General features: G+C 40.5%; 1 protein-coding gene across 1 annotated transcript; it reads left to right on the forward strand.

Annotated features, from left to right (window-relative positions):
• Positions 1-27,694, forward strand: Slc26a3 (solute carrier family 26 member 3). The gene is made up of 20 exons (XM_051175107.1): positions 1-210; positions 710-849; positions 2,978-3,088; positions 3,320-3,486; positions 4,990-5,154; positions 6,578-6,730; positions 7,412-7,494; positions 11,092-11,239; positions 11,342-11,455; positions 11,564-11,641; positions 14,772-14,867; positions 16,316-16,422; positions 17,709-17,778; positions 17,873-17,965; positions 18,859-18,954; positions 19,451-19,684; positions 22,077-22,131; positions 24,735-24,877; positions 24,987-25,052; positions 27,249-27,694. The coding sequence occupies exons 1-20, from the start codon at positions 80-82 to the stop codon at positions 27,270-27,272; spliced, it is 2,274 nt and encodes a 757-aa protein (XP_051031064.1). The 5' UTR covers positions 1-79; the 3' UTR covers positions 27,273-27,694.

Genomic DNA, 27,694 nt, shown 5'->3' on the forward strand with positions numbered 1-27,694 from the left:
TTTAACCTGCTAACGGCAAGAAGAAGTGTTCACCACATAGTTTCAAAGGTCTTCCTCCTTGCCACTGTCACCAGGGAAAATGATTGAAGCCATAGGGAATCAGTACATAGTGGCCAGACCAGTATATTCCACAAACACTTTTGGAGAGGAGTTCAAGAAGACGCACAGACGCCACAAGACATTCCTGGATCATCTCAAAAAGTGTTGTAGGTAAGAGATTCTTACGGCTGGAATGAGGAAGAAACAAGCAATTTCTCCTAAATTTTCTAGCTTTCATGCTTTCTTTTCTGGCTCAAGTCCACAAGTCCGGGAATCCATCAGTCTTTGCTTTCCAAACCTCTTATTCACTGTCTGAGGTGAAAAGGCAAAAGGAACACACCATCTGAGCTAGCGGCACAAACACAGTGCTTCCAAGTCAGAGCCTAACAGATGGAAACAGGAGAATCCTCAATTGAAATGCTACACAGTTCAGCTGGGGATGACACAGAAATTCTGTTTCAGCCAAGAAAAGCTGGCATTTTCCTTTTTAAGAAGTTTCTTTGGTAGTGACCAAAGCTTTTGGCAGGGGCAAAGAGGCTATTGTTAGTGGGAATGAAATCACCAGTTTCATCTTTAAAATGATGTCATCTTTCCAATTTTCTACCTACTCTTAGAAACCAAACTTAAAGTTTGATATTAATTCACTAATCTGTGCTTTCAATGTTTTCAGCTGCTCCTCACAAAGGGCCAAGAAAATTGCCCTGTCTTTGTTCCCCATAGCATCTTGGTTACCAGCATACAAGATAAAAGAATGGCTTCTGAGTGACATCGTTTCTGGCATCAGCACCGGACTGGTGGCTGTACTACAAGGTATTTTTTTTCTCTTTTACCTTTTCTTTTATATTAAAGATGTAGTTAACATGTCATAAGATTTACCCTTATAATTCTTCTGTGAGTCACCACGTGGTTGCTGGGAATTGAACTCAGGACCTCCGAAGATCAGCCAGTGCCCCTAAACTCTGAGCCACCTCTCTAGCCCCTCTTATAATTCTCTCTCTCTCTCTCTCTCTCTCTCTCTCTCTCTCTCTCTCTCTCTCTCTCTGTGTGTGTGTGTGTGTGTGTGTGTGTGTGTGTGTGTGTGTGTGTGTGTCTTCACAAACTATAGGCTTGTATTCTGCCAGCACATTACAGGTCCAGTCACCCTTTTGATATGTATACTTCTATGGTTTTTAGCATATCCATTGGGTTGTGCATGAAAAATCACTAATTCTAGCATGTTTTCACTAGCCTGTCTTGTCCCTACCCCTTCACACACACATCAAATCCTTTATCCTTTGATAGACACACCACACTCCTTCCTGCACTCATTGCCTTAACACTTTCTGTGTCTATAGATTTTCCTGTTCTGGATATTTCATACAGATGGAATTGTATGTGTCTGACTCTTTCTATTAGCATAATGCTATCCAGTTTACTCATATTGTAACAAGGACAATATTTTACTGATGTTTATACCACATTTCATTGAACATTTGAGTCATTTCTCTTCAGAGGTGATGACAATAAAACTTATGAACATTTGTGTACAACTTTGTCTAAAATATGCTTAAATTGTCTGGTTATATTCATAAGAGATGTAAGTTCTGGGTCCTGTGATAGCTCAATGTTTAATTACTTGTAGAGATGTTGTATCATTTCCATTCTTCCTAGAAGTATATGTGGCTTCAGATGCCACTATACCTTATTGTTTGCTATCTTTTTTTTTTATCTTTGCCACCATAGTGGGTGAGAGGTGGCACCTCCTCGTGGCTTTGATTGTATTCTCTAATAGCTAATGATGTTTGTTAAGTATCTGTTCTTTTCTTGTGATTATCCCTTTGCATGTCTTTGGAAAAAGTAAGTTTCCAAATCCTTCATCTTTTGCTTTGTTTGTTTGGGTGGTGCTGGAGAGATCAAGCCCAGGGCCTGGCACATACCAAGCAAGAACCTTATAATTGAACTAGACCCCTAGTTCTCCTTGGCTGTTTAAAAAATGCAGGTTGCCAGGATGAAGATGTGGCTCAGTGGGCAGTGTGGTTGCCCATTATGCCCAAAGCCCTCTGTTCCATTGTCAGAACAATGTGACTCAGGTGGTCCATACCTGCTATCCCAGCACCTAGGAAGTGAAGGCAGGAGGTCTATAAACTAGATAACATATTTGAGACCACCATGGGCTATGAGACACTGTTGAGTTGCAAGAGTTACTTGTGTATTTCTTGACACTAAACCTATATCTGATACATATTTGCCAACAGCTGTTTTTCATTCTCTGTGTTATCATTTCACTTTGTTTTTAAAACTGGAGAGAGGAAGGGAGGTTGAGACATGGTCTCATATAGCCTTGGCTGGCCTCAAACTCCTGATCCTTCTCCACCTCCCAAATGCTAACATTACAAGCATGTGCCACCATGCCTAACCTAAAAGATGACCCATTGTGGTCATTTCCTGTGTCTTTAATGTGATTATGGCAGAGAAGATTAAGCCCAGAGCAAATATACTTCCATTGAGCCCAATTTCCTAACATTCTTATTTTGCGGTACTGGGGAGACAAACTAAGGCCTCCTGAATGCTAGGCAAGTGCTCTATTGCTGAGCTAAATCCTCTAATGAAAGCTCTCTTTGCTGATAGTATCACTTGAGTATGCTTTCATTTTTCCAATGCTGTGATTAAACCCAGACCATCCCACATATTAGGCAGGTACTCTTTCATTGACCCATGCCCCCCCACTGAAGCATTTTTACTTTCAAGTCTTTGATTGCTTGTACCCTTCTGAAAGACTATTGCCTGATCCAAGATTTCAAAGATTCATACTTGTGTGTTCTTCTAACAATGTTAGTTTTAGCCCTTGTATCTTATCTTTGACACATTTTGGGTTAACATGGTGACTTACTTCAAATGCCCCATCCAAATTACTAGAAATACCTGATGAAAACTAAAGGCCCGGCTGTTGTCTTTCCAGGTTTAGCATTTGCTCTACTGGTCAACATTCCTCCAGCCTATGGGCTGTATGCTGCCTTTTTCCCAGTCATAACCTACTTTTTCTTGGGCACTTCTAGACACATATCTGTGGGTAAGTCAATTACTGGATAGATTCACGCTGGTTTTATTCTCTTTGTAAATTCTATTAGAAACTCAGTGTAAATTCCAAATTTTGCATAATTCAGAAGACTCGTAGTTTCCTGAAAGAATTAGGCCTAAGGCTGGTTATACATGGTAGCTTGTATTAGGCAATTTTGTGGTTGAACAGCAACTCCGGTATAGAGAGAGACACACTGACCGTCCTTTACCTTTGGTTAACTAGGTCCATTTCCAGTTCTGAGTATGATGGTGGGAGTTGTAGTTACACGAGTGGCCTCAGGAGGCAATAGTGCTCCAGAATTGTCCTCAGGCTCAGCTGAAAATGATTCAGTGATAGCTGAGAAGATAATGGTGGCTGCATCAGTAACTGTTCTTTCTGGAATCATCCAGGTGAGCCTGATTCTAATGTAAATTGTCTGCCAAATCTGATCCCTCTCTGTATCTTTATCCTCCTGTGACTTCTCCTCGTCTTTTGGTTTGCTGCCCCCAGTGAGTGAACCATAGAAAGTATTTTTAAAATAATGTTCTTATTTATTCCCTGGGAATTGTATATAATGTATCTTGATTTTATTCTCTTCCTTCCCCCAACACCTCCCAGATCTTACCAGACTCCCCAAATATTTATGAAGAGTCATTAACCACAACAAAAGTGTGAACATGATGTGGACACAGACACAATCTAGATAGAAATAAAAGTGGCAGGATGAAGGCATACATGGTAAAGAATGAAATACTTGATTCAATAAAACTATATTGGAACCAGTGTCATCATCAAATGTAACTATATAATGACACAGATAGCTTTGGAAGCTTCTTTCTAATGCCTTGTTACTACTATACTTTAGTTGGGAGGGAATTGTGCTCTGCTTTTTAAACTATCCATATAAAAGACCAAAAAGTACCATGGAAAAGATTATGGTGAGGCAGTGCCTTCATTACCAATATCCAGGGCCAGCACCATCATGAACAGTGAAAATGTCATGGATTTCTCAAGATGTTACTTAATATTCCAGTGATACCTTTGCTTAAAACCATTCCTGAAAGAAAGGAAAAATCATTGTATAAAAACACAGTGTGTAGCCTGTTGACACACCTTGGGGTCATTTGTTTCTCACATATTTTTTAATGTGAAAAAGTGAAACCCAAATTGGATTTTGTGTGCCCAAAGTTGTGTGTTTTGGAGTCATGTGTGTAGAAGACAGGTCAAGTGTCTGAGGGAAGTAGAGTTCACTTAATACCGTCGCTGTATACAATGATGTTTTGGAGACAGTAAGCACCTTTGTTCCCCAGCTAAAACCTCACACTTATAGCATGCAGTATGCAGTGATGCATTTATTTTCTTCATTTATGTATTTATGTGGGGCTAGATTCATAGGACAACTTTTGAGAGTTGGTTATCTCCTTCCACTATGAGGGGTCCAGAGACTGAACTCAGGCCTCTGGCTTGGCAGCAAGTACTTTAACCCTCTGAACCATCTTGCCAGCCCTGGTCACATGTTTCCTAAGCAAGATGAGTAACTTGTTGTACTCACTGCCTCAACAACAAATTTATGAGGACTGATGGAGTAAGATTTTGCTATACAGGGCTCATGGTGCATCTTCTAAAGATAATTGCACATAAAAATGGGAATACAAGGAAGGAAGTCTAGATAGGTCTGATAGTTCTGGAGGCATGGGACTTATGTATTATCAGAGCATCATGAGGTGTTCAACCTGCGGGACGGAAGAGAAGGTCAAGAATGGTAGATATGCCAGGAGGCAGAGGCATTGGCTTCTTCCAGGAGTGTTCCCATTGGCTATACTTCCTGTTTTGAAGCACTTTAAGTGTGGGCCTTTGGTTTGCTAATGTGCACCCCTAACCTACACTAACAAAGGCTTTTGTCCTCTCTCCAGTTGCTCTTGGGGGTTCTGCAGATAGGTTTTGTGGTGATATACCTATCTGAGTCCCTAATCAGTGGCTTCACCACAGCTGCTGCCATTCATGTCTTGGTTTCTCAACTGAAGTTCATACTGCAGCTGACCGTCCCAGCACACAGTGACCCGTTCTCTATTTTCAAAGTAAGTATCCCTGTCATGTAAACAATACCTAAGTAGTTGGCATGACAGTTTTTAATTCCAGAACTTGGGAGACAAAGGCAGGTGGATCTCTGTAAGTTAAAGGCCAATTCCCCCGACACACACAAAGACAGAGACAGAGATGGGGGGAGAGAGAGAGAAGTATATGAAGTTCCATGTCTGAAATCCACTACAGTTAAGCATCAAATTAAGTGACTGTGTATGGAAAAAAAGTTTAAAATACGTGTGAAGACAGCTTTTGGGCATACTTAATTTCTCCCTTTTAATTAACTTTTTGATATAATAACCAGAACTTTGGACACTGACACCTCTCTCTGTTATCCTCAAAAATGGTCTTATTGGGACTCAAACCCCACTGAACAATAGCAGAACAGCTAGCTTGATAAGGTGGGAATCAAACAGAACTAAACAGAAATCTGATTGGTTCTTGACAGGTCACTTCCAGCTACACTCCTTCCTAAACTCCATCCCAGTATGGATTAGTGCAGAGACAAACAACTACCCTAGTAGGCTGTTAAAGACTGGGTACTCCTTTTGTTGGGGTAAAAATAAAAATAAAATAAAAAGGCTATTGTTTGGGAATCAGTCTACTCCCTTAAAATGTCAGCTTGGTTGTATAGCATTTAGCATGAATGACTCCATTTTGTTTTGGTGTGGTCTGTTGGGGCCACGTGAAGCAATGCAGTACAAGACAGTGGTGTCCTGTTAGTTTATCAGCAGGTTGTATCTTCAGTCCTTCTAGAAAGGGTAGTCTTTGGGGTTCTGAGGCAGCACCTGCTCCAAACACTCTCACTCCCACACAGAAGTATTCCAGAACTGGAGTCTTCTTGAGCTGTCTTGGGCCTATGGGTATACAAACCAACTTATTTAAGAAGTAGAACTCTGCATAATGCAGGCATTTTTCATGTGATCCAGAAAAGGTCTGTATTGTGAAAGAGTGTGCTTAAAAAACAAATAAAAATGCTGAGAAATCAGAAGTGACTCCTTGGACAAAACAGTAACAAATTCTAAGAAAAAACAAAAGACAAAACAAAACAAAATACTATTGCCTTAGATTTGGTTCAACCTCCAGTACTACAAATAAAACAAAGACACAAAAAGCCAATGAGACCTAGAGGTAGAGTAGATCCATTGTAAAACCATGAAAATACTCAACAAAATTTGATACTAGCTAAGTGTCTCTCTAGACACATCCCCAAAGCAATGTTTTCTGCTATGCTAATTCACCCTCCTCGTATCTCCATGACAGCCCCTGCAGTTTGAGGGCTCATGATTGACAGCAACTGAACATGGAAAAGCTGTGGCTATGTGCTAGTCTTTTGTCTTAATATCTGTTTTAATCTGTTTGGAGAGAAGTGTGTTTGAATTACAAATTCCTTCTGTGCATCTGTGTTTCTAATGGTAGGTCCTGGAGTCAGTCTTTACACAAATTCAGAAGACTAACATCGCAGACCTCGTGACATCAGTGATTATTCTAGTGGTTGTATTTGTTGTTAAAGAAATCAATCAGCGCTACAGAAACAAGCTTCCAGTGCCTATCCCCATCGAACTCATTATGGTATTGACTGTTATCGGGAGAATGTCACTTATAAGCTAGTTTTAAGGAGTGAAAGCCATCTGTATACCAGGTTGCTGTGAGGCAGGCACTAGTTCCCATTTCTGGGTTTAACATTTAGTATGGGTTTCTTTTCATCAGAATTTACCAATTCCTTCCCCTTATCTGGGTTTAGTCTTTCCAAGGTAGGAATAGCAAGTCCTCCATTGCCAGACTATAGAAAGATTCTTCAAGCTTGAGCTGTGATACCCATGCAAATTAGAATTGCCTTGAGGCTTCTTAAAAGGTATCTAGGGCAAGCAGGGTAGTGGTGACACATGCCTTTAATCCCAGCATCCAGGGGACAGAAGCAGGTGGATCTCTATGAGTTTGAAGCCAGCCTGGTCTACAAGGCTTACATAGAGAAACCCTGTCAGGGGTGGGGAGTAGGGGTGAGATATCTAGGCATAGGCTAAAGGTTATTAGTTTTTTAATCTTTTTATTACATGTGTCTACTTATTTGGGGTTGAGTATATGAGGAGGTCAGAGACAAACCTGTAGGAGTTCTACCAAGTGGATCTCAGAGGTCAGGCTCTGATAGCCAGAATTGGCAGCAAGCAGGTTTGGGTTTAAGGCAATGGTGCTGTTTTCAAAGTGACTTAGTTGCACCTCACATTCTAATCTGGGCAATTTGGAACTTTGCAGACTGTGATTGCAACAGGCATATCCTACGGCTGTAATTTTGAACAGAGGTTTGGCGTGGCTGTGGTTGGGAACATGACTCTAGGGTAAGTGTATCTTTAATGCTGGCATCTTCCAGCAATCAGTGAAGAAATCAACAGTCATTTCAAGAATCATACAACCCCCTAGAGAAGTCCTGACACCCTCTCTCTTGAGCAAGCAGTCATAAAGAATGCTAGGGTTCATGAAACTTAGAGTCTCCTTGCAGAAAAACTCACAAACCAAGCTGAGGGCTCTAAAACAGTGAAAACTGGGGCTGGAGTGATAGCTCAGCAGTTAAGATAGATCACTCACTGCTCTTCCAGAGAATCTGAGTTCAGTTTCCAGCCACACATGGCAGCCTACAATCACCTACTATAATTCCTTCCTATTACGACCTCTATGGACATCTGCATCCAGTGCATCCAGATCTCTCTCTCTCTCTCTCTCTCTCTCTCTCTCTCTCTCTCTCTCTCTCTCTCTCACACACACACACACACACACACACACACACACACACACCTTTATAAAATAAGGAAACGTTCAAAAGACTAAACCATGACTCCTTATAAAGAGGCATCAACTGTAAACAACATGCAATGCTTTGTTTGAGGCCACCCGAGCCAAGTTCCAAACTTCCAAGAGACACAGAGAAGGCACAACAACCAGAGGGATGGCTCAGCAAGAGGATGGGAAGCTGGGGGTACCGGGATCTGAAAGTATATACCCATACACTTAGTGGACTGAAAGGGAGCATTTTTATGTTGTTTTCTCTCTTTGGCCTCTAACCACAGATAATATTGGTTGCTTTCAACTTACCAAGGAAAGCTGTTCTCCAGTTAAACAGATGATTTTCCTATCTCTAGGCTTAACAGGTGTTTGAGAATTACAGAAATTATATATAGTCACTATAACTATCTTAATATAGTTGAAATTTTTTTGTTTGGTTTTGTTTTTTATTTTTTTTTGAGATAGGGTTTCTCTGTGTAGCTCTGGCTATCCTGGAACTCACTCTGTAGGCCATGCTGGCCTTGAACTCACATAGATTCGACTTCTGGGATTAAAGGCATGAGCCACCACCTCCAAGCTTAACTGAATTCTTTTAAAAGCAGACATACGTGTGGCTTTTAAAGCAACATTTTTATACAGATATGCTACATATATCTATTGACATATCTTCATGTGTTCCACTTAATTAAAAAATTATTTTTCTAGTTTAAAGATGTTGTGAGAAACAAAGACTGCAAAAATCTGTCTCTGGGTTTCTTCCTACACTGCAATTTTCAAGTGATTGCACTTCACTTAAAAGTCTTAGAGACATAAACCCCATCAGAAAATGAACAAATGCAAAAATCAAAGGGGAGCTAGTCAGAAGTAGAATGTTTTGAAAATAAATGATCAATAAGATGACTGACTGATAACCCTTATTTGGTAAATATATTAAATATACATGTACTTATCCCACCAGGTGTGGGGTAGGGAGGCATGTATCTCATGTTTATTAACCATGAGTTCTCCAGAGAGGTAGTACATATACTCAGTGCGCCAGCTCAGGAACACCTCAAGTTGACTTCAGACATACCTCCTGTCCTTGGGAAAATTAACTAGACTGGTATTCCATGCACTTGGTTATGAATGGATGCTAAAAACTAGTAAAGATTCTGGAAGTATTAAATGGGTTTATGCATTGGCACATTAAATGCACAACTTTCTATTCCAAGTTCAAACATTACTACTTGTTGGCTTAGAACCTAAATGAGATACAAAGCACATGAGGGCTCTTAATACTTTCCAACTTTTTCTAAGTAACCAAGTGAGCATTTTAAATTTCTGTTGACTGCAAATAGACTATTACTTGTAGTATGATTTTGGGGGGGGGGCTGCCACCCAGCTCCCAAATAAATCACACACGGAGGCTTATTCTTAGTTATGAATGCCTGGCCTTAGCTTGACTTATTTCTAGCCAGCTTTACTTACGTTATACCATCTACCTTTTGTCTCTGGGTTTTTATCTTTCTTCTGTATACCTCTCTTTCCTTGTTACACTGTGGCTGTCTGGGTGGCCAGCCCCTGCCGTCCTCCTTTCCTTGTTCTCTTCTTGCTCCTCCTCTTCCTCATTTCTCCTTCTATTTACACTCTGCCTGCCAGCCCCACCTATCCTTGCTCCTGCCTTGGTACTGGCTGTTCAGATGTTCAGGTGTTTTAGACAAACACAGTAACAGAGCTTCACAGAGTTAAGCAAATGCAGTATAAACAAAAGCCACACACCTGAAAATAATATCCTACCACAATTCTGAAGGTAATGGTTATTAATTCTTGTTAGTTTGGTACTAATGCATATGCTACTTTAGAAATGCATTTTTTTGTGAAGCCACATATGCACACTAAATGTGTGTAAATAACATGACCCAAGGGAATTGGCTTGAAAGGGTAAAGGAACAACACAGAGGCTGTGTTAAATTCCAGAGGCATCTTACAGACACAGTCAGCAGGCATGTTGTATTTCATGGTGTGCAGTGCTCACAATCACTATTTCAGTTGGCCTTCCTGCATAACTAGGAAGAAAAGAGAACAGTAGTACTGTTTCATTTGACAAATGAGGAACCAGGCTCAGGAAAAGCAGAGCCAAGGGATGGAGTCTTTGGCCAGTGAACTCCATCATATCACACTGTAATGCTCAAAAGTCAAAACAAAAGCAAAATTATAATAATGAGAGGTTCCTAGTTATTTTGATACAAAATGTAATCTCTAATTGTATCTCTGCTTTCAGGTTTATTTTTAAAACCTAAATTCCAATCCACCTTTCTAACTTTCATGGAATAATAATGCTTTATCAAGACCACAGCCCAATATTTATTATCAAAGACACAAAAGATGAAACAATAATTCAGACACATTTGACTGGATCCAATTATGTACTTCCAAAAAGCATCATGTCTGAAGCAGATGCTGAAGGGGCTGAACATTTTTGTACCCTGATGCTGTTTAAGACAAGCAGCTTTTATAATACAACTGGCAAACCCACTTAACTGCTTGAGGTTATGAGTATAAACATAGAAGTACCCCCTGCAAGGCACACTTACCTCTGAAACACTAACCACCTTAGACCTAAAGCTGCTTCCGTCCAGGTGTGGCACAGCCTGGCCATTCTCCAGGGCAAAGGGTAAAGCCCAAGCAAGACCCACCTCTCACAGTTGTCAAAGAAAAGCTCCTGTCACTAACTAACAGGAGGACTTTTACTCTCCTTGTCCCAGAATTGTATTTGTTCAAAGAGGCTTCAGCCATGGATAAGTACTGAGGGCACTGAGGTTAATGCCCTGAAATCCATCGTGACAACAGGAGGAATCAAAGACATTTGCCTGAAGGGGAGGGAATATGAGTGCACATGACACTTAGAGAGCGCTGGCCAGATAATACCCATCTTATCATTATTGTCAGGCTGGATTTATAACTTTTATCAATCCAGGCATCATTACTTCACAATAGTAAAAGGGGAAATCCCAAACTTTTCAATGGAACAAAGTTCTCTAGGCCACATTCAAAGAAAGACACAAGTCAGCACAGATTGCTTCATCCTTTTCTTTTCTTTTTTTTTTTTTTCTCAATAATCTTTTGAGTTTCTGAACAAGTTGGTGACACATAGTTTTGCTTGTTTTCAATTTCAGATTCCAGCCCCCTATCACACCCAGCGTGGAAGTTTTTCAAGACACCATAGGAGACAGCTTTGGAATTGCGATTGTCGGCTTTGCTGTGGCCTTTTCGGTTGCTAGTGTCTATTCCCTCAAATACGATTATCCAATAGATGGCAATCAGGTAAGCCTAGCTGGGTCTAATTAGACACATAGTACTTCCTACACCTAATATTCTCCTGAAGGAGACCGTTTTAGGCAAAGTGTCTTCCCTTGCCCCCTGCAGGAGTTGATCGCATTGGGAGTGAGCAACATTTTCACTGGAGCATTCAAAGGATTTGCAGGGAGCACAGCTCTCTCCAGATCAGGAGTGCAGGAGAGCACAGGAGGCAAGACGCAGGTATTCTAGCATCTGGGCTGCAAAGCCATCAGGGAGGGCGCTGGTGCCTGGGAAACCCAAGCCCTGTGCAGAGCAGCCACTATCATGAGATCTATTCCATCTTCACAGGTGGCAGGACTTCTCTCAGCGGTCATCGTGCTCATTGTCATTGTTGCCATTGGGTTTCTTCTGCAGCCATTACAAAAGGTAATTATCTCCCCTTTGGTCGGGGGGGGGGGGGGGGGGGGAAACAGCATCTCTCTCCTTGGGGTGTTAAGTCTGACTCCCAAATTCTGAAAATACAAACTATGCTAGGGGGAAATGAGTTCATGACAAACTATATTTTCCTTAGTCAACACGGTGTGAACCAAGATTTCCTTCCTCCTGGCAGCCTCTAATGAATGTCAGGAATGCAGATGCTTGAACTGCTTTATCTACTCTACTGTCTGCAGATGCACAGAGCAGAGCATAATTAATGGTTAAGCAGGGAAGCACTCTGGCATTGCAGGTTAAATCTAGACTGACCAGTGAAGGTTTTCTTAAAGGGTTAGGTCATCAAAGCCCCCTATCTGATGTAGAGCTCCACATCCATTCTTGGGAGCATGCCCTGCAGCTTGAAGGAGTTTGGTTTGACTCCAAAACCAACACTATCAGCTTGTAGGATGAGAGTAAACAGCCAGACACAGAACTCACCTCTTACCCTCAAGTTTTGTTTGTCAATGTTTGGGTTTCATTTGATACTTGTAAGTATCCCCAGTGTCCTGGAAGCCGCAGAGACTCTATGAAATTGGATGGTGGTAAATATAAGTGCATTGCTCCCTGGGGGTATTAATAGGATCTCAAAGGAGTACATAAGTGGGTCAGGACACCTGTGACCGTCTTCTAATCTTAGCTCTGTCATTTGCTAACTGTGGTTTGAGGTCAATGCCTTAACCTGTCTGCACTCCAAGCCCTCCACATGTAAAACAGGGATGGAATAGTACCTGCTATACAGAGTAGCCGTGGCAACAAATGATGTAACACACATGGAATGCTTAACCCAGGTCACTTAAGACCATTAATGAAAGTCATGAATATTGTTATCCAAACATCCCATTATGCTTCTGACTGCAAAAGAAATAGAGATATGACGCAGCCCACCAATATCTATTGTTTGCTATCTGGGTTCTCCTCCCATGTTGATTGATAGCTGGAATGTATATTCACCTCCATTCCTAAGAACCATATTGGCTGAATCTGCATCCAGGCAGTACAGGGCACTATTAGCCAAAACCATATCTTCCACACACCAAAACCCTTACCTTCAAAACAAATGTCATGGCAGAAGTCAAGACATCACCAGTAAAGAAGTTTTTTAAAATGTATAGCTCAATAAAAACAAGTCCACACAGTCTCCTCTATACAGAGAAGAGGTCTTCCACACGTAAATGTGGGTTCTGCTTGCCCACATCACTGTGGAGGCACTGAAGAAACAATCGCCATTTAAAATAGTCTCTGCAGTTTGAATAATTGCACTCAAGGACCTTGTCTAGAATGTTAATGAAAGCTGCTGCTACAGAGAACCCAGGGGTAAACTCTGTACAAATGTATCTGCAGCATCTCCATGTTGCCTGAGTCATGACTCTGCCTCTATTCATCCTACGAAGACAGAACAGTAAGTAGCAAGACCTATACTGAATACATACTGAAAGCTTCCCAAGTGTCCACAGATTCTAAAATCAACACCCCCTTGTACTTTGAGTGTTCTGCTGCATATATATTTCACTATAAATTATAACAAATAGTTTTTCCACGGAACAATGCTGGGGGAAAAGTCTAATGGAAAGTGCAGTGTTTCTAACCAGACATTTGAATATTTCTAAGCTCTTATAAAATAAGGAAGCCTACTGTAGAGTAAAGTATATCATTCACCAGCCACCATGGATGGAGATGACAACTCACATCTGTAGTACAACAACAAAACCAGAACATTGACACTAGAAAAACACTGTTAAGTACATCACTAATTTTATTCTATTGTCTTTTAAATGATGCTCATTTGTACATACTTTTTTTTTTTTTTAACTTTTCTCTTCATTGCTTGTTTGAATGGCTGTGTACCACACACATGTAATGCCTGTGGAGGCCAGACAGGGGCATCGGATTCCCCCTGGGACGATGGTGGTGAGCCACTCAGTAGGTGTTGGAAATCCAACCCAGGTCCTCTGGAAGAGCAACCAATGCTCTTAACCACTGAGACATCTCTCCACCCACCCATGCCCCGCCTTTTTAATGTTATTTAAGACTTATTTCTTCTAAATGGTGACGACCTCTACTCTCACAGTAAATCAAATGAACCGAGTATATATTAAAATAAAAAGTTAATTGTGAAGATTAAAACACCTGGGCCAGTTAAACCATCTCCAAGATGTGAAAATGAAAGCCCTGTTGGGTTTCCTTTGGTTGATGTGTTTTCATAGTGTGAAAGTCTTCAGCACACAAATAGCAGACTCTCTCAGAACTGAGCCAACTGAAGTGTAGGTAAGGAAGGGTCCTGCCACTGTGCTGTGACCCAGATGATCCTGGGTATACGTCACTATTTAGCTATATTTGTTGTTGTTGTTGTTAACTGGAACAGCTCCTACAAAGACTAATTGCGGTATGTGAAACACCAGAAATGATGAGTGATATGTGGCAGGCTGAGTTAACAATCCAAGACCCTCTTAGTGAATCCACCACTCAACTGTGTCAGTGTTGGAACTTTTTAAGAGGCTATGCTATGGGTTGTCATGCCTAGATTGGGAAACATAAATATTCATTGGCTCATCCATTCATTCAATGACTAATTTCTAAGCCCCTCTGATACACATTTACCATAGTATGTTCTGGTCTGGGTGGTCTTGGAGCCTGCCTCAGGCATCTGTGTAACCATTCTTTGAGCATTAGCTTCCTTTTATAAAACAGCTTGATGGTTGTCATCACCAAAGGCAACCCCTATTTCTTTGTTTAAATGAACAGGTTCAACGGGCTTTGCTTGGGAAGAACTTATTCAAGGGTTCACATGCGGGCTTTACTTTTCTCAATTGCAGGATATAGATTGCTTTAAGTGCCATCAGCTCATCTATAGCATAGTCACAAAGAGCTGTTCAACTCTTGTCACTGGGATGGGGACAATCTCATGTAGGGAAACAAGTCAGAGTCCCAACCCTGGTCCATCGAGCACCGAACACCAGAAAGGGGTGTGTCCTTTGATATACTTTGAGGCCTACTAAGACGCTTATCTGTGGCCTTCACCTTTGCTTCTATATGGTTTATTTGATTAACTCAAAAGTACATCTGTTATTTATGTCTTTCACAGTCTGTCCTGGCAGCTTTAGCACTTGGAAACTTAAAGGGAATGCTGATGCAGTTTGCTGAAATAGGCAGATTGTGGAAAAAGGATAAATATGATTGTGTAAGTAGATACAGTGGTATTTGAGAAAATGAAAAATCAGAATGGTAGTTTAATGCTGATTCAAGATGTGTATGTTGTAAATGCTGTGAAATTTTGCTTCTACTTATCTGTTTGCAATAACCATAGTTTATTTCCTATCTTGAAATTGCATGTTGTACTGCTCATTACTGGGGTTTTTAAATTAAAATGATGGAGGACATTATAATGCCAAGATGATTCCTTTAATCTCAGCACTCTGGAGACTGAGGCAGGAATCTAAGGCCAGCCTGAGCTTCTTAATGAGTTCTTATTTCAAAAATAATAAGCAAGACTGGAGAGACGACTCAGTGGTTAAGAACACTGAGTCCTGAGTTAAGTTCCCAGCACCCATGCTGGGTGACTCACAACCACCTGTAACTCAGTTTTAGGGTATTAGGCTCTTCTGGTGTTCTTGGGCAGTCAGACAAACAGGCACACCAGAATGTGCACATACATGTACATATGCACACACCCAAAAAATAAAAAATAAAAATAAATAAATGGGTGGATTCTTGAAAGTATAAAGTGCTTCCTAAAACACTAGTGTAGGGCTTTCCTTCTATATGTCATTACAGTTCTTGTAGGTTACAATGAATACCACAGAAGTGCTCTGAATTTTTAGGGTACATGTTGTTTCTCTTCTTTGTTAAATGATGTGTTTGTTTCCAGAGAACCAGTGGAGAGTGTAAATTCTGAACATTCCTTCTGGAAACACCCATTCTTTGGGGGAAAGCTCCTACTTGCTTTCAACTTGTCTGAAAAACAGACTTTATAATTTAATCAGGGTCAAAGTCTGAATATAAAAACTCTTGTTGGCATACCCTATGGTACTCCAAGAGCATAAAGCAATAAGCTGCATCCAGTTAGCTCATATCCCTGACAGATCATCACGTGTGACTTTAACCCACTTTTAACCTGCTCAATTTTTTTGTAAAGATAATACCCATCAATCACATCGATAGAACAAGCCTAAGATTAGTGCAGGCTGTCCCAGCCAATTTGCTAATGTTTATTTGTTTGTTTTTCTTGTAGTACTGGGGATCAAATAAAGGGCTTAATACATGTTAGGCTGGTATTCTACCATTGCTGTATTCCAATCCCAATTTGCTGAGTTGTAAGAGTGAACTGTGCTAGAATTTTTGCTATATCAACCCAATCCCCTTTCTTAAACCTGTTCTGGGATGGAATAGAAATAAGCACAATGTCTGTAGATCTTTCACATTTATTTGCTTGAGTTTTTGTGCTACAGTTCTGAGCCAGCAGAAATGAAATGACCTCTTAAGACATGTCTTCCTAGGCCCTTTGTTCCCTGCACCAAGATAATAACTTCCAACCATTGCCTTTGGCCCCAGCCTGCTTTCTCTAGCTCTGGACCTAAAACACTGTACTTCTTTACACCCCAATATGTGTGTTGTCTTCTCTTCTTACAGCTAATTTGGATCATGACCTTCATCTTTGCCATTGTCCTGGGACTTGGATTAGGCCTTGCAGCAAGTGTGGCATTTCAGCTCCTAACTATTGTGTTCAGGACCCAATTGTAAGTGTTGCCTGAGCTCTGCACAACCTCATAGGCCTTGACCTGCCCTACTAGAAAAGCAAAAACAATTGTCAGTGGCTAAGAGAAAAGTAGTGGGTTTGCTAGGCATGCATGCCTATCAAGACTGACCATGAGTAGAGGGATGGCTCAGTGGTTAAGAGCACTTGTTGCTCTAGCAGTAAACCTGAGTTTGATTCCCAGCACCCACAACATCTCTAGTTCCAGGGGAACCAAGACCATCTTCTAACCTCCTCAAACAGCAGGCATGCAAGTAGTACACATACATCCATGCAAGTGAAACAATACATTAAGATAAGTAAATTTAACTTTCCTCAAGTCACTCCACCTGAAGGCTTGAAGGGCAATAGAATGATACTGAATTGGACTCCAGTCTAAGGAGGACACCAGCTACTGGCCTGCTTTCTGCTTTGATACAGGTTAAAGAACTAGCAAACATACAGTCTGTGCTGCTCACCTATGTACAGGATAGGACTCTGTCCTGAGCAGCCTCGGTATTACTGCCTTAGACTGGGTAAGCAGGCAAACGAGTGACCTAGAAGACTGAGTCCTAAGGCAGCTGGGGGAGCAGCTCTCTCTTCCTCTTCAGCTGAGTGTGCTGGGTCTGTGAACTTCTCAAAGACCCCTAGTCCCAAAATTCAATAAAAGTTTGTAATTCTTGATTTTTAAAGCCATCCAGTTCGAATGTCTTTGTGATTTTTAAGCCTTTGTCAGGTAATATCACCACCATTCCAGCCTAGCTGGAATCCATGGTGTAATTGCAAGAGAAAGGGAAACTGAGAGGTTCTAAAACAGAAGTTGATACTATAGTTAAAGTTATTCCTTGAACAGTGGGACGCACCAGCATGACAATTCATCCTGTTGTTCTCTCCTTTTATACACTATATTCTTATTGAATTGGATTCCGTATCTGAGCCCCATCAAATACAGAGACAAAATGAATGGTCACATGGGCAAGTCATTTTTTTTTTGTACAAGTCATCCTTATTTGTACAATTGAGTACATAGGACCCTACCTCACCCAATCAGAGTTATATTTAACTGTATATTTAATTGTAGATTGTTATGTAGTAAAGAGAGTCACTGCTTACAAAGCCATGGAACACAAAGATAAAGTTTCTTCACTCCAGGGTCCCTAATGAGATGAGGATTTCCCTATCTTTCAACTCTGAAAAGTAAGCCTGTACTAATAAGCTAGGGAAAAAACCATCAATGCTGGACTTGACATATGCAAGAATGATTTACTGGGTGGTGTTTTTTTCTTACAGTCCAAAATGCAGCACACTGGCAAATGTTGGAAGGAGCAACATCTACAAGAATATAAAAACTTATGCTGATGTAAGAAAGATCCATTGTTGTCTTTGACCTGCTAGAATATTGCCAAACAAAGGCAGTGGGATGAACCTAACTGTCATACCTCTCTGTCTTGTAGGCATATGAGCCAGAAGGAGTGAAAATTTTCAGATGTCCATCACCAATCTACTTTGCAAACATTGGTTTCTTTAAGCAGAAAGTCACTGATGCTGTAAGGTTCAAAAAAAAATTTTTGACTATCTTGGAGTGAAATGTTTCCTCTTTAACAGGAAGGTCATTGCCTTCTTATATGTTGAAGCTAAGCTGTGTCACTGTTTAGTCTGCATGCCCCCAAGTAGGTCAAACTATCTTAAAGGTATCCATTAATATGTTGGGAAGTGAGTCTCTTCTTATGAGTCCCAAGGTAATCTTTGCTTTTAGATTTTCTGTAAAGTAAAAGCATTCACTCATGGCACAAGATAGCTGGTTTTTAATACACTGTCTTAGGGTAGCAACCTAGAAACAACAGTGAAGCGTTTAATGTTTGACCTCGAAGGCGATTCAGGATAGTGCTAAAGATAAATATTTTAAGGTTAAGAGACAAAAACTTGTCCTTAATCCCAGCACTCTGGAGACAAAGGCAGACAGATTTCAGTGAGTTAGAGGCCAGCCTAGTAACAGAGTGAGTTCCAGGACAGACAGAGCCACAAGGTGAGACTCTGTCTCAAAAGACAAAACAAAATAAACAAATGCTTTTTATTCATTCTTAAAACATACCTTTTGACATTCTTTGTGCCTAATTATAATGATTAATTTAAGATTATGAAAACCAAGTTCCCACACACAAATAGATTAAAACCGTCCATGATTCTTTTGTGGATAAATTCTGGACTGTATAAATGTTTTTGAAATTTGATAACTGCATGTAGACTAAGCAAACTATAGCCCTGATTCAATATTGTTGCTGGTATTGTTTTTAAAACTTTTATCTCAACTTTATTTTAAAACATTTTATCTCAATGATTCCCATGTCCTGAACCCTCAGCACCTCCAAGCTAGTCATTATCATCACATTGTGTGTAGCAGGATGCTCAGCTCCCTGTAACACAATGACTGAATTTTCAGGTTGGCTTTAATCCACTTCGAATTCTACGAAAGCGCAATAAAGCTTTGAAGAAAATCCGAAAACTGCAGAAACGGGGCCTGATACAAGTGACACCTGTAAGTTTTCTGACCACATTTCCATGTGTTTTGGATAAAAGCTTTTAGTATGAAATGCTAAATAAACATATTCCACCTGTTAGCGTCATTTTATTACATGCATTTGTGTGTGTGTGTGTGTGTGTGTGTGTGTGTGTGTGTGTGGTGTGTGTGTGTGGAGTCAAAGTACAACTTTTGGAGTTGTTTCTCTCCTCCCACCATTAAGCCCCAGGGATTAAATTCAGGTCTTCAGTCCTTGTGGCAAGCTCACTTACCTCTGAGCCATCTTGCCAACCTTACCTTAATGTCATTTCTTGAAAGTCATCTTTAAGGATCTGTCTGCTTAAAAGAATTTTTTTGATGCCCTGGGAAGAGTATCAGAAACAAAAATTATGAAGCTTCTATGACTCCTGTTGATGACCCAACTTGAATCTAAAGTCCAGGCACTTCCGCTTGTCCGTGACATACACACATTTTCAGTCAGAATCATTACCTCGTTACCACCTCTCTCGTGCAGAAAGGGTTCATTTGCACCTCTGATGGCTTCAAAGACTCAGATGAAGAACTGGACAACAACCAGATAGAAGAACTGGATCGGCCCATCAACACCACAGACCTGCCCTTCGAGATAGACTGGAATGCCGACCTCCCTCTAGACATCACCGTCCCAAAAATCAGCCTCCACAGCCTCATCCTTGATTTTTCAGCAGTGTCCTTCCTTGACGTCTCCTCAATGAGGGGTCTCAAAACGGTAATTTGTGTTTTCTTGATGAAATCAATGAAGCATTTACTAAAGGCAAAAGTTGTATGTATAAAAGAAAACAACTTTAGGTAACACACACCCATCGCACAAATGCACATCATACATTCGTGCATAACACACATGCACACACCATAGGCACATGTGCACACAACCACATGCACCTGCAAACATGCAGGCATGCACATACACACCACATACACCACACACACATTCAAATATGAACATACACATGCACACCACACACACACACAGAGAGAGAGAGAGAGAGAGAGAGAGACCAGATATCAACACTGTTTTCCTCGGATGCTATCCTTGTTTGTTTGTTTGTTTGTTTGTTTGTTTGTTTGTTGTGAGACCTGGTCTCTCACTGAACCTAGAGCTCATTGATTATTGCCTATGAGCATTGGTAAGTTACCTATCTCTGTGTTACACACATCCCCAAACACATATTCTTCTGCCCAGGGCTGGAGCTAGAGACCCAGTGCCACCACCCAGCTTGACTTTTTGTGTGGGTTCTGGGGATCCAACTCAGGGCGTCATGCCTGGCAAGCACTTTACCAATCGAGCAACCTCCCCAGCCTTGGCAATACACACTTCGTTAGAATTTTAGCTTTAGTTAAGCTTGTCAGGAGCTGACAGGGGTGGGGAGTATTGGATGGAACCACACTAATTCTGAAGGTGGCCAAATCCATACTTAAAATATTTATAGACACTTCACGTAGGCAACTGTACTCACATCGTTTTCAAACCCAAGCAGGCATCACGGGTGTTCTCAGACCCTTATGGGCATTGCATTTACATTATCCTGAAAACAAAGAAGACCCAGAAAAGTCTGGGATTGGGCAAACAGTGGATATATTTTTTTTATCCTCTTTTCCCAACTGATGAAATTTCACTTGGCAATTTAAAAGGGTGTGTTATGTTAAATTACACTAAGTAGCCATATGAACGAATAAACAAGTAGTGTGGCCTGCTCCTTCTTCGTTTTATTTTCAGTATTTCTACAACGAGAACTGAAAAAACACACAGGGAATAGATAAAGTCTACACTGCCTTCTGCTTCTCTCAGGCTTTCACAGGTGCCTGTCTAAGTAACCTGAGCTGAGTTCTGTTGAGGATGGGTGAACTGACCATAAAATTAAAAAGCAAAAGAACCAATCTAGTTTTCTAACTTAATTTTTCCTTTTGCTGTTTTTGTCATTTAGTTTCATTTGGGGTTGGGGGGGGTGTTTGATGGGTATTTTGTTTGTTTGTTTTTTGTTTTTGTTTTGCAGAGGGAGGGGGTTAAGACAGAATCTCATGAAGCACAGGGTGTTCTGAACTTAATAGTCTAGGCTGACCTTGAATTCATGATCTTCCTATCTCCGCTTCCTGAGCGCTGGGATCACAGATGTGTTTCTCTGTGTAGCTCTGACTGTCCTGGAACTCTCTCTCTAGACAAGGCTGGCCTCAAACTCACAGAGTGCTGGGATTAAACATGTGTGCCTCCTCCTGAGTGCTGGGATTAAACGTGTGTGCCCAGCTTCACGGCTTCTTTCTTTCTTTCTTTTTTTCTTTCGTTCTTTCTTCCTTTCTTTCTTTTTTTAATACCAGCAATACAACACAAGAGAAAAGATTCTGGCTAGTTGGTTTTTCTTTTTTGTTGTTTGGTTGGTTTTTTGTTTGTTTTTCTTTGTTTAACTCCCAGTTCTCAGGCAGTGCCTAGAGAAGTTCTAGAGGTGTTTTTAGATGATGGTGATGGTATTTATGTCCTAACCTGATCAAGAATGAAAGCTACCTGTCATACACTTTGTTACCTCACATCACCACTGGCATCTGTTTTTTGCCTGGAAACCAAGACCCTGAGTACTAGTATTCAACACATGCACTGCTATGTATGGCAACAATGACTGGACTAGTTTATGTGTTGGTTTTATATGCACATGCCTTTGGTCCCAGCACTCAGGAGGCAGAGGAAGGAGGATCTCTGAGTCTGAGGCCAGTCTGGTCGACAGAGTGAGTTCCAGGACAGCCAGAACTACTCAGAGAAACCCAGTCTTGAAAAGTCAAAGGGGAAATAAAGAGAAAATGGGAAAGTTCTAGTCACTTCCATAGAACATACTGTGTTGAAAATGAGTCAGAGATGATCTTATGAGTTTGAGAAAGAACATTTTCTTACCCATTTCTCAAGAATGTTTAATTTCTTACTGGGGAGGGCTTTTCCCTTCGGGGTTTTGCTTATTTTTTTTTATCATGCAGCCTTGTTTTTTAGCTTTAGTGTGTCCTTATTGCCTATTTCAAAAATATAGATGGTTCTGAAAACAATCACTCATAAGGTACTATAATAATTTGTGACAAATGAAAACTCTTCCCTAAAATAGATATGCCTTCTATTTTAACAGATTTTGCAAGAATTTATTAGGATCAAGGTAGATGTATATATTGTGGGAACAGATGGTAAGTTCATTTATTTTTCATTTATTTACTTATTTATTAAGACAATATCTTGCTATGTAGTTCAGGTTGTTTTTAGCCTCCCAACTGCTGGTATTACAGGCATGTGCCATCATGTCTGGTTAAGGCTTTAGCAATATTTTCTTTTCTGTCAGTGCCCAAAATGGAACTAGGGCATCATATGATAACCCCAGCCAAGGTTCTTTTAATGGTATTTAATGTTAAGAGTGTCACCTCAGGCTCATAGCTGATCTAGACAAGCCATCTAAAGAATAGGTATGCCATATTATAACAAAGAAGGGAAGTGAATTTCCAGTAGAGCCAATAAAAATGCCCATGGGAACCACAGGCTTGGGTTTTGCTGTTAATGTATGGTAAAATGAATGTTATGATTTAGGTCCTAATTTCATAACTATAGCAAATGAGGGAGGTGGGTGAGCTACTTTTCACTCTGAACTTGCTGGAAACATTGCTGTCTCCTCTCTTCCTTGCATTCTTTGGCCACAACAACCTGGCTTTGTCTTCCCTTTGCTGGTAAGGCCATTCTTGCCAAAGGTATCCAAGGGTGATGTCCAATTTACCAAGATTAATGACCTATTCTGAAGCCTACTTGAGTATGTGGCCTTAAAACTCTCCCTACTTGGCTTCTGAGCCCATTCTTTTGATGTCTCCCTCCTTTCTCATAGCAACACAGTTTCCTCTACAGCTATTCTCCCTGGCCTAGCATTTAGGCTTTCCCCCACGCTTCAGTCTTAAAATCTATCACTATGATTTCATAAATTCTTCCTAGCAATCTCCTCTATACTCATGTCAAATGTATCCATGTGTTAACGAATCCCTAAACTATCTCGAGCCCAAATCCTAGCTGAGAACAAGTATAGATTGGCTGGATATCCTCCAGCCACCTGATACATGTTCAGTATGCACGACCTCTCTCTCTCTCTCTCTCTCTCTCTCTCTCTCTCTCTCTCTCTCTCTCTCTCTCTCTTTCTCTCTCTCTCTCTGTCCTTTTCAGTCTTGATCATAGTAGCATCACTGCACCATTTCTTTGTGTAGGCCCTCAGTCATCTTTAAGTCCTCCCCTCCCCTTCTCCTAACAGTCCATGAGCCACCAGGTCCAAACACATATCCACTTTTACCTCAGTAACCTGGAAGACCTACCCAATGTGTTTATGCATCCCTAGAATCCTCTCATCTGATAATCTGTCTCGATTATCTGTCCGATAATCTTTCACTATTTTTTTTTCCAGTAGTAACCAAATACTTTGCCAGGTCGGGCACTGGGATTTCAGCCTGCCCCTGCATGGTTCACAAACACCAAGTTGTTCCACAGCTCTGTTAGGCTCCCTGCTTGTCTCCTCTAGAGGCAGTACTGGTCTTGTTTAGCTACACAGTCCCCGTCTCTTGACTAGTTTTTAGGAAAAGGCATTTAATCCGATGAAGACTCACTAAGTACCTACTACATGTCAGACCCCTATCAACTACAGACATATTCTGGCTTCAAGGGTTGATTATAATTAAAAATACCCTGCCGATCCCAGTAACCTGTTAATTTACCGGAGGGCTTTATTTCCTCCTACCATTGCTTGAATCCACCTGCCTCCGCCACCTGGCCCTCTTCAGTCTGACATCACCTTCCTTCCCATTCTCCCTTGCTCTTTCTGGGTCCGTCTGTTGAAAGCTTCCTATGAACCTCTACCCCATCAGTCCCCCTTTTTCTCCACCTCTCTCTAAATCCTAAGCAGGATAACATGCTGGGTGCTGTACAGTTTTCCATGATGCTCACTGGGAGGAGACAGGCTTCATCTGCTGTCAGTAATTTCATAGTACATATCCTATACTTTCATCAATTTACCAAAATAATGTCAGAATCTACTGTCTGCTGGTTGTTGTATGTATTTAAAGCTAGCAAAATAAAAGGAGGGAACTAGACTGTTCCTCACCCCCACTGTTTTACTTTCCCTGTCGGTAGTACAATTATGTGTAAATGTTCTTTATGGATGAGATTCAAGTCTAATTTACCCTTTTATTGCTTAGCTAGAACTTTGCACATAATAGACATAAGGTCATGTTTGCTTGAGTAATTTGCACAAACAAATGTTGGTTACTGCCTACCAATGTGGGATTTCTCAAAAAAAAAAAAAAATGGGGAAAGTAATATGAGAAGCTAAGGAAGATATTTTATAAAACCCAGCAACCTGAGAAAATGGGCTACAGTTAAGTCACTGGTAGATAACTGATCTAACATTCAAGACCTCAGCACATCACACACAGGTCTCTACCCATGTTTTCTAATTAGGAAGAATGCAGGTTTTCAATAATAACCCCACTTGTTGCAATCATTAAGTAAGGAAACTAACTCAGTAAGCCCCTGCCAGATAAAAGTGCAGTCATTTCTTCTAGGAGCTGCTTGAGGTTTTCTTGCTGGACCCTTTCCTCGTCCCTTCCACACAAGGGCATTAAATATGAAAGATACACAAGTTACACTGCTGGTATACCAGTCAACTCTGGGTCAACGAAAAGTACATTTGCAAATGGACTTTTAACTTAGCAGTTTCATGAGAAAACAAGTCTCTTTTCTAATACAGTGTCTTCTTTTTCTTCAGATGAGTTCGTTGACAAGCTTGCTCGATGTGAATTTTTTGATGAAGAAGTCACAGACTCAATATTTTTCTTAACAATCCATGATGCTGTTTTGCATATTTTGATGAAGAAGGACTACAGCACTTCAAAGTTTAATTCCAGCCAGGTATAGCCGCTTTGATGCTATTCACAGTTGTAGCCAATCACCTATACTCAAGTGTTTGCTCTAAATTCCAACATCAATCCCTGATCCCTATTTCCACTCTTTTTCTCAGGAAAAAGAAAGGAAATTCGACTTTACCATAAACACAAACGGAGGATTACGTAATCGAGAATGTCAGGTATGATTCTTCAACAGATTTGTCTTCATCCAAACTTCACAGCAAATACATATACAGTCACCTGCACATACATACATATGTCTATATGCTTACATGGGATTATGAAGTAGCTCATCAGGTAAAGGTGCTTGTTGCCAAACCTGACAACCCAAAGCTCATTCCCAAAGTTCCCCACGATGGAAGGAAAGAACCACCTTTCACTGACCAGAACTCACATGCACACAATGTGTTGAACACATGCACACAATGTGTTGCACGTGTGCACGCACACACACATGCAGATGTACATGCATGTGCTCACACACATAATTTTAAGTAGTAGGTTTCCCCCATCATCTGTAGAAAATCCTATATCTACTAGAGACTCTGGATATCATCCTTGGAAACTGGAGCAGTGCTGCCTAACTTCATGGAGAAGTTTGATGAAACATTAACTCAGATGAGAAGGAAGGAAGAAGGGGGAAATGACAAATTAGTGTCAGCTTGAGCACATCTCTTTCAGTTTTCAAAATTGAAATAAAATTCTCAAACCTGGTCCTATTCTAACCTGTTAACCCATAAGATAGTAGAGCCATTGTCAGTCTGTCCATCAGAACTTGAAAATAGTAGGTACCATCAGATATACAGGTACATTAAAGTGGTTAGCTCAGCATGAAAGTTCCTTCCCTTTCTTACTAGAATGAGTTGCCAATTATTTAAGTGGATAGTTGCAATTCATTCTAGAACATTCATTTCTAGTATATTCAGTCCTTTAAGACAACATCTATGCCTTCAAGTCATTTCTATTGTAGGCCCAGGACGTGGTAGGTTATTACGTTATTTTAAATCCTTAGGACAACATGCAAAGAAGATATCTTCTATTTCAAATGAAGGTGTTGGTAAATGGGCTCAGACAACTTAACTAAATTGTGTGAGGTCACACACTGAATGGCAGCACCAGAACTTGACCTAAGAACCGATGACAAATCCTGCATTCTGCCTCATTTTAGTACAGCACCTTTATACTTCAGTTAAAGACTGATCACTGTACCCGAGGAAGAATCTAATGACTGTCGTCAAGTACAGGAGGTGGCTCGTGGTATTTCCTTAGAACAGCAAGCAGGAATGCTGATTAGACACAAATCAAGGTATAAGGTCAGATAACCCTAGGGTGATAGCAAATAGCAAAGGTGGAGTGGAAGGGTTAGCAGAGAGACATGAGAGAAGAGCAAAGCATGCATAACGCTGCCTCATAGCACGAACTCAGACATAGGCATACACGGGTTGGCTTCAGAATTGTCACCAAGTACTAAGGGATGAAGTCTAAGAATAGTACTTCAATCAGAATGGGGACAGCACCATGATATACACCTTGGCTTCCCATGCTGAGAAAATAAAAATTTAACGTGAGCATCCTGATTTGCTTAGAGGAAAATAAAACAACAGTTGTGGACACACACCAGCTGTGGGGTAAAATCAGAACGTGAAGGCAAAGAGCTAACTCAGTGTGTAAGCGCACTTGTTGTCAAGGATGACTGCCAAATTTTGATTCCCAGAACCCACACAGTGGGAGAACCAGCATGTGGAGGTTGCCTGACCTCCACATGTACACTATGACATGCCTCTCTCAAATAAATAAGTGAATGAACAAATAAATGTAAAAAAAGAATTTAAAAACAAAGTAAGATGGCTGACTGATATCTAAGGCTTCTTGGAGCTTGGGTCACTCAAAACAAATATAAGGACATACATTGTTTCAACATATTGTATTGCTTAAGGTACAAAGAGGTCTTTGAAACATACACAAATTAAACATGTTAGTGCATGGATCCATCTTAACCAAGCAGCAATAGAAGGTCATTAAAGTTTTTTTGGTTTTTTGTTTGTTTGTTTGTTTGTTTGTTTTATGCTGGAGAGATGACTCAGAGAGAGCATGAGCAGTTCTTCCGGAGCACCTGGGTTCAATTCCCAACACTGACATAGCAGCTCACAACCATCTGTCAGCCAAGTTCCAGAGGATCCAATGCTGGCTCCTGGCTTCTGTCAGGCATGCGCATGACCCATATACACACATCCATATACATGAAATAAATAAGTCATTTGAAAAGTTAAAAAAAAAAAAGGATTAGTAACTCTTAAGTTCCAGACCCTAAGAAAGAGTTGCTGGAAAGGGAACTTAACAAATTATTTAAAACAAAAACTTTTGTTTTCTTCCAGGTACCTGTTGAAACGAAATTCTAATCAAGATACAATTCAGAAGGACTCTCATCTGTCATATCAACAACTTTATACCTAGAAAGTTATTGCTAAGTTCATACATTGTATGAATGATATTTTTATTTGACAGAATTATGTTTCAAACTTTGGAACGAGATTGTTCTAGAATGGTATATTTTTCACATATCTAGTATGAAATTATGTACATATTCCTAATTTTCTGCCTTATAGACTTATCAAGGGTAGAAAAGTATTTTGTTTATATGTATTTTTATAGCATTGACAGATTCCTATCCAAGTCATTATCTTCATGTACAATGTTTTGTGGTGTATTTGCAGCACCACTTTGACTCTAATTTATACAGGTCATGCTAATACATCCCTATTTTAAACAATTAAGCTGTACAGGTGTGTGCTATTTTACTAAATTTGATGGTTTTCTGAAA

This window comes from Phodopus roborovskii, unplaced genomic scaffold (genome assembly GCF_943737965.1).
Source record: "Phodopus roborovskii unplaced genomic scaffold, PHOROB, whole genome shotgun sequence".
Taxonomy (NCBI): domain Eukaryota; kingdom Metazoa; phylum Chordata; class Mammalia; order Rodentia; family Cricetidae; genus Phodopus; species Phodopus roborovskii.